We start from the raw sequence: 8,198 nt of genomic DNA, 5'->3' as shown, positions 1-8,198 counted from the left end.
CGTACGCAATCGTGTTTTACCCGTAGCGATTGGTTTGAAGTCTTATTTTTATGCCGTTGAGTCCCAATGTACATTACAATGTACATTGCAAATTCTCAAAAAGTAAGTGTGCTAAAATTTTGAAATTTTTAGAATTACTTAAGTACATGGTAAATAAAAAAAAAAACATTAAAAAAATTTTTTTTTTCAAACATGAAAAGTCGGGACTGAAAGGGTTAATAACCCCTCCCCAGAAGTTCGTAATGTACGACCAAAAATTAAAATAAATGATTTAGAAAAATTGCGGCTCCATGATTTAGCTAATAAAAATACAATGAGAATATTTATAGAATTTGGTGTTGAAAAATTCTGGGAATCGGACGTGGTAAACTGGAATGAATCTAAAAGTTTCATAGAAGCAGAGAAAGTTTTTAAAAATCTTCGAGTTACGAATGACGTGGCAGAAAGAGGAGTTGCATTGATCCAAGACCTTAATCGCAAAATCACCCATAATGAGGACCAACTTCAATTTCTTTTACAAGTAGTTTCTGAGCATCGAAAGACTTATCCTAGTTGTAGCAAACACAGTCTAAAAAATACAAATCCAACTTTTATATCATAAAAATTGTATTCGAATAATATTACCTAAATTATTTATAAGTAGACAAACTTGTAATATATGTAGTACATGATTTTTTAATGTATAATTAAAAAATAAAAATAAAGATTTCATCCATGAAGCAGTTATTTATAATTTAATTGATATTTCAATTGTTTAAATTATTCAATTGACTTGGGATGGATCAAAAAAAATTTTAAAAATTTATTTTTTATTCTAAACTAAATTTGGAACTATATAGAACAATTATAAAGTGTAGGAGATTAAGTTTTCGAAAAAAAATTTTTTTTGCTTATTTTTAAACCACCCTAATATGTATTATAACATGTTTAATTTCATTTATAAGATAAAATTAAATTTTACCAAAGTAAATCAATTTGAACTTCAAATTCAATATTATCTGGAATTAATGTTGCTGATGTAGGTAGCTTACGCCACTAATCATCAATATGTTAAACTTTGGGGTCATTAACATCAGTTATAGAAGGCAACAATTACATCAGATTAATAAGAGAAGGTGTATTTTGCCTGAACTCTAATGACAGTACATTTTTTTGTTTCAAAGCCGATAGTTGCATTAAAATTGGATCTTCCATGTTGTATCTCTTTTTTAATTCCAATGAGGCAGTTTGTAAAAACTTTTGATATCTGTTGTAAAATCAAATATTATTAAATAAATAAATAATCGACCAACTTAATTTATACTAAATTAAAAAAATTGATGACATACTTTCAAAAAAAAATTTTTCGTCGATTTTTGTTGCATATGATGTTAGCATTATATTTATTGAGCATCATTTTTGTTTCTAAATAGAGCTCATTATCGACCAATTGATACTGGCCATTCATAGGATTTATATCCATAGGTGGATGTATAGGACCCAAGTATGAGGGTAAAATGTGACAATGGAATTTGTCACCGAATTCACTACCAGCGATAACACTGTGGCCTGTCACGCATAGGAACTGAATATTCGCGCCAAATTTAGTTAAACTATATAAATATCGTCGGATAGTGATTATGAGTTGATAAATTCGGGATTTGAAAGCAGTAGAAGAGAGAGCTTGAAGACAAGAAAATAAGTCAGTGGTGATAAGAAATGTATTCGCTGGTAAGGTTGAGATTATATTGAGTGCTTCAATTATTGCAAAACATATTGCAGTGAATTAAGAAGCCGTAGGTTATTGGAGAAAGAAATGTGAAACTCAGGGATGTAAAAGGAATAGCCAGCCGACAGGGGAGACACAGAGCCATCGGCGAAGATTAAAATGAAAAGCGGGAAAGTATTTTGGATTAAGTCAAGAAAGATGTTCACAAAATTGGGAGGTATGGTATTTCGAGAGGTTCGTGAAAAATGTTATACATTTTTATTGATGTGAGTGATAAGGGAAAGCAGTAAAGATTGAAAATTGGTTGGATATAGTGGACGCTTGTTTGTTTAGATAATATAATTACACGTGACTGTAAGAGAATGTGCTATGCTGTAAGAGCGAGAACTGGGAGAGATTTTTGGGCATAATGCCAAGAATAGTAAACCTCAAGGAAGGAATTAAAAATGTAGGAGTCTTTTTTTGTTACGAGTATCATACAATATTATCTTAATTTTACCTGGAACCTGGCGCATCATTTGAGTCAAGATCTTGCCGTTGCAAAATTCGATTGAAGACGTCAAAAAACTTAGCAGAAAATTTAGCAGTTTCAGATGGTTGCAAATAGCCATTTTCCAATTCATGTATCCAAAGTCTTAACTTATGGTTCTCCGTCTCCTCTAGAAAGTCTGGTAAAAGGGGTACGGATTGCAATTAACGGTGTGGAAGTTACTGTTTACAACATTTTCATAAATTGAGAAAAGATTTTAAAAAATGCACTTTATCAAGTTCTCCGTACACACAAAAATTGTCGTCCATCGTATTGTACACGGTCAAACATGGAAAAAAAGAATAATGTTCAGCTACTGAAAGTTGAAAGATAATTCTGAAATTACAGCAATTATCGATAAAGTGACACAAAAAGCCGACCGTCTAGTTTTCAACACTGCTTATTGCAGCTGAAATCTTTACGAGTTTAGTAGCAAACTTTAATGGCGGTAAAAGTTGATTTTACCAAAACCAGTTCTTATCAGAGAAGAGTATTAGGTGCAACACAAGTACACTCAAGAGTCTGGCTTGTATTTAGTCCTTACAAAAATTAACAGGAAAAAATCCTAGAAAGTTTTTTTAAAAAAAAATGTATGGAGGCGAATTGCACTAGCAACTACAAAACATAATAAAAACACTTTTAGATGTAGAGTAAATCGTGATAAAAGTACAGTGATCCATGATTTTTATTATGATCCAGATCCTGATGGGCTGGATATGATAGAAAAAGATTTTAAATTGATTACCAGTAAAAAATTAGAAGAACTAAAAATAGATGCAACGTTTTTGAACATTGGTGGAATTTCCGTAATTCATAATTAAAAATTTGAAAATATTCATCTTGGTATTAAAAATAATATTAACACCCTTTTAAAAATATTGAAGAAATTGTGATGGGATATAAAGGTCTTGTTAAAAGTGCATAAATTATATTTTGTGTCATTTTATTTTAAGTCCAATATCTATGTTAAAAAAATGATCAACGCCGACCAGAAATTTATTTTCAGTTCTTACTATGATTATGGTTATCATTTAGTGGGTTAAATTTACACAATATTTAATGCCTATTCTTAACAAATGAAAAATACCTTATAAAAGGATTTAAGTTGTCGCAAAGTATTTAAATTGTAAACATCAGTTGTTATTTAAAAAGCAAATGTATATTGAGGTTTATATTCAAAAACGATTTAGTATTATAGGACGTATAAAAAGTATTAAAATGTAATGAACTTTTGATATTACATTAAGAAAATATCAAAAAATGTTAATAATTTGTTAACAAAGAATATCAAGTTAAATGTTAAATGGATCACTATGTACGTAAAATTGTATTTTATTATCTTATTGGTTATTATCATTAAAAACATGCACCTATCATTATAAATATTTACTTCTGCATATTTGCGTAGAAATTATTTTGAAAACATTTTTTAAATATTCGTTGTTTGAACATGAAAACATTATTGAGACGGGTAACTGGCTAGTTATTGTTGCTAACGATGGTAAAATAATAAATTAAATGAATTAAACAAAATTTTAATACTCAGTTTTTGACGAAAAATTATTCAATTGATCTTTAAAACCAAACATAAACTTAAATAAACAATGAGTGAATTATCGAAAGCCAAACTGGTTTCAGTTGACAGAAATAAAACTCAAAATGGAAAGGGTAACTCAATTAAAAAAATCAACAGAAAAGTATCTGAAAAACAAATAGATGATATTGGAAAACTATCGGTGAACGTTGGGAACACCCATACAATCAATGCAGCCACGGAAGTGAAACCCGAAGTTCAACAGAGAGCAGTGCATCCCCCCAAAAAGGCTGTTAAAAAATTGATCAAGCAATCGGTCGTTAAGTCACCGACACAAAAACCATCTACAAAAAAAAACCTGTCTAAAAAACAACAACCGTTAGTCAAAATTCAAAAGTCTCTGGGGGCGAGAAACCCAAATTTCACAACTATAAATAAAGTTGAAACAAAAAGGACGAAGTCAGAGAAACGTGTTCTAAAATCAATTCCGATGATTGTTACGTTGCCAAGAGACACAACATCACGTCAGGCGGACAGAACGACAAAAACCAATCCAGCTGAAAAAAAGTAAGTGTATAAAAGTGGACAAATTCGTTGAATTTGTTTGATCTGAAATACTATTACAACGTTTACTAGGCTAGTAAAGGTCAAACGAGTGTTGAGAAAGAAACTTGTATCATCGGTGAATGGGAAAACAACAAAACAAGATACAGTTAACTCTATGGCTGTAGAAAACGTAATACCCATCAGTAACACTAAAAAACTGCTCCCGGCATTGACCAAACAAACATGAAAAACTATTAAAAAATATATATAAATTACACTTCCATTTTAAAGCGTTTAAAGTAGTCTATACAATTTATTACATATTCAGACAAGAGTTACAAAAGGGCATCAATTTAAGTTTCCAACGCATGAATCTGTGTCCTCGCGCAGTAAGTGTAGGTAGTTATGTTATTACTTTCGAGAATTGTTACATTGTTGAGTTACTCATACGGATATCGAGACTCAGTGACAATATTCAAAGGAAATTCTGTCAAAATGCCTCATATAATTTTGCCATAAATAAATTCCTAGTTAATTTATTTCAAAATAATAATAATCAGAGATTTTATCCATGGAATTGATTATATTAATAATGTAATTTTAGATTCCCAGAGACAGAGTATAAATTTAACGGTTTAACGTGTTTGAACGGCTATCGATGACGTGAAAAACGGTTTTCGCAGTTAGATGTATTCTATTGTAAATACAGTAAGTTCCCTTCGGATTATCCAAATTGGTTCTCGGGTTGGTACAAAGGGTAGGTACATCCGAATTGGTTCCCGAGTTGTTAAAAATCATGGCTTAATAATAATAAACAGTAAAAATGTATAATAAACATTTTTAAAAAATTCACATCTTAATTTAAAAATATAAAGTAAATAATAATAAATATAGGTATGTATATCGTTTTTTTAATTCGATCTTTTTTTTGTATAGTTAATATTTTCTATTATTGATGTACAAACTTATAACAAACATATTTTAAAAATTCAAATCTACTGATTTCGTTATTTTTATATTTGTATATTTGTCTATTTCTGTTTTTAAAAATATTTCCTTATTTTTAGACTTATTTTTTAGTTTGTTCGTATAAGTATAAGTATTACATTGTATAAGTTTCAATTTGAACTTCTTTTACTTCATCCATAAATTGAAATATGTTGGAATGTGCGGAATAAAAGCAACCGTTGAACTTGCTGTAAAATGATTCACATCAATTGGTAGTTCGTTCTACACTACTGGTATATCAGCCCACATATTTGTTGGAAATGAGCTATCTTTTCCAATATAAAAGTCCAAAATAATAAATCAAAAGACTGACTGGCGTGAAGATGCTCTGGCTCGTCTGGTCAAATCACATCTGAATATGGGCTGTTCGGGGCTCTTCTATATATGCCTACCCTCTACTTCTCCTAGCCCTCTCAATACGAGTATCCGTTCCCACCTATTCCGTGTCTGCTGGCTATCGTTCCGGGAAGTGCTTACTGCCCACGTTTCGATACGACTTTCATGAGTTTCCATCCAAGATGTGGTGGCATTTCTGAACACCTACACTCTTAATATTACAAATTTATTAATACGCGTATTAATTTATTATATTTTGTATTATTATTAATTAATCATTGGTCCAGTTGTCGCCCATTATTTGTATTTTTAAAGGATCCCACGAAATGATTAGATCGATTCTTTATACTTTTTATTTTCCCGGTAATATTTACGTACCACGACCGTCACGATACTTAGCTCTTCAACACGCCACCTTCCTTATTAAGTTATTAATATTTAGTGTTTATTACCTGTAAATAGCCTACAGCCTTCTGGTATGGGGATGACATGTTAATTATGCTCTAACAATGTTTAATGTAGGACGCCAGTCTATAGCAGGTGTATGTTCCTCCACCATGCTTGGCCCAAGTGAAACCGACAACCTTTTAATTAAGCTAAAGGCCATACTTCAGAGATCGCTACTCGAATAGCGCGTCCAAAGTCCGCATATATTTTATCCGGTTATAATAATTTTTAATTAAACGAAAAGCTTTTTTTATAAGTATCAATAGTTTATTTGAAAAAAAAAACTAGAGGGATATATAAGTAATTTTTTACACCATGAATTGAAAAAAGTTGGTAAAAAAGTTTGGAACAGCTTTCGGAAGTATCGACAATAAACACAGTTTTCATTTGACGAAATACTTCCAAATTTCTATCACATGAAAATCCAATAATATTAATTTCTGCACTATTAATAAATAAAAACTATTTTTCACAATTAGTCATTCAATTATAATTATTATGAGTCTCGCTCAATATTTTGTGCAATGTTTGTACTGTGATGCACCGACTAGCATACGCATTTTTACTAATTCTACATAAATCTTGAGCATCAATGGTTTCAATATCGCATTTAGCCAACTCTCAGGTTAGGTTTTGCTGGTCACTCATTTGATACTTCTTGAGATTTTCGTTCCGAAGTGTTGCTTGATTTCTGTTTGTTAAGTTTTTTATCAGTGTCTTTTTCATGGTTATGTATAATACTATTATCAACAATTATAATGAAATTATTTATTATTAAATACGACGTACATGTTCCTTGAACAAATGTAAACGGTCAATGTCGTATGTTAATTTTAACATAACGGTTATTGGGATGTTGAGATGTATTGCTGAATGTCGTACAGACTATCGAGTAATGACTATCCGTTCACATCAATAATATAGCAACGATTTTATCACGGTTTTTATATTAATGACAAAACATTTCATATTATGTACTTATAAATCGAATTTTGCTCTTTCGAAAGTTTTTATCGGGAACCAATTCGGATGCTGCCGTTCCTGTTTGAATATCGATACAACGACAAATGCGGAGTTATATTATGAGTATTAAATTTTCCAAAATATTTTTAAAAAAGCAGATGCTCTCATCAAATTAATTGATACCGAAAAAGTTATAAAAATACCTGGAATTGTTGGGTGCTAAAAAAATAGAAGTAACATGGTTATGAATTCATCGAGAGAATATTACAGGATTACAATAGCTATTCCTTTATTTGACGACTACAAGAACAACTTCAAAGAAGGTTCAATAAACATAAAAATATTATTTCATCACTGCACAATTTATTTCAGAAAATTTGCAATAAATTTGAGATCAATTTAATGAAAAAAATTAACCAACGAATTCAATAATTATTATAAATCACTTTATTTCTTATTCTACAAGATATTTACTCTAAAATATAGATTTTTTTGAAGATTGATGTTGTAACGATTTACAGATTACTGAAGCGTTATTTATGTCGTGCTCGATGAAATCGCTTAGGTAGACTGAACACAGGAACGTAGAGTACGATAATATAAGTCATTCGCATAACTAAACAGTCGAGTCCGAATCGTGTAATAGAGACAACAGTCATCTCTATATTTTTAACCCTACAATGCATGATTTTTTTTTTCAAGGCAATAATTTTTTTTAAGTTTTAAGGCCTCAATAACATGGGAAAAATGATAAAAAAAATTATGAACTTAAATTGATGATTTATAAGCTCATAAAGTTGGTTGTTGTTCAGGAACGACATCATGCATTTACACTATAACTGTTTTAATTTCATTATTTTATAAAAAATATGGTTATTTTTAATCTATAATTTATTTAAATTTACATTGGCAAGTCAATAAAATAATTAGATACAATAAAATATAATACAAATCTAACTTAAGTAGAGCAATACTTTATAGTCAATAAAAAAAAAATAAAATTTAAACACTTTTTATGATGTATGATATTTAAAAAAACATTTTTTTCCTTTACCAACACATAAAGGCAAATTACATTTTGTACATTTTTGCCAGGTATATGAAGAACATTTTGGCATCTTACATCG

At 30.0% G+C, this 8,198-nt stretch overlaps 1 protein-coding gene across 1 annotated transcript; it reads left to right on the top strand.

Moving 5' to 3' along the window:
- Positions 1–3,841: 3,841 nt before the first annotated feature.
- On the top strand, positions 3,842–4,746 carry LOC111037339. Its single transcript, XM_022319866.1, has 2 exons — positions 3,842–4,338; positions 4,408–4,746. The coding sequence occupies exons 1-2, from the start codon at positions 3,842–3,844 to the stop codon at positions 4,562–4,564; spliced, it is 654 nt and encodes a 217-aa protein (XP_022175558.1). The 3' UTR covers positions 4,565–4,746.
- Positions 4,747–8,198: the final 3,452 nt, after the last annotated feature.

This window comes from Myzus persicae, unplaced genomic scaffold (genome assembly GCF_001856785.1).
Source record: "Myzus persicae strain clone G006 unplaced genomic scaffold, MPER_G0061.0, whole genome shotgun sequence".
Classification (NCBI taxonomy): domain Eukaryota; kingdom Metazoa; phylum Arthropoda; class Insecta; order Hemiptera; family Aphididae; genus Myzus; species Myzus persicae.
This window is presented reverse-complemented; position numbering and strand designations above follow the sequence as displayed.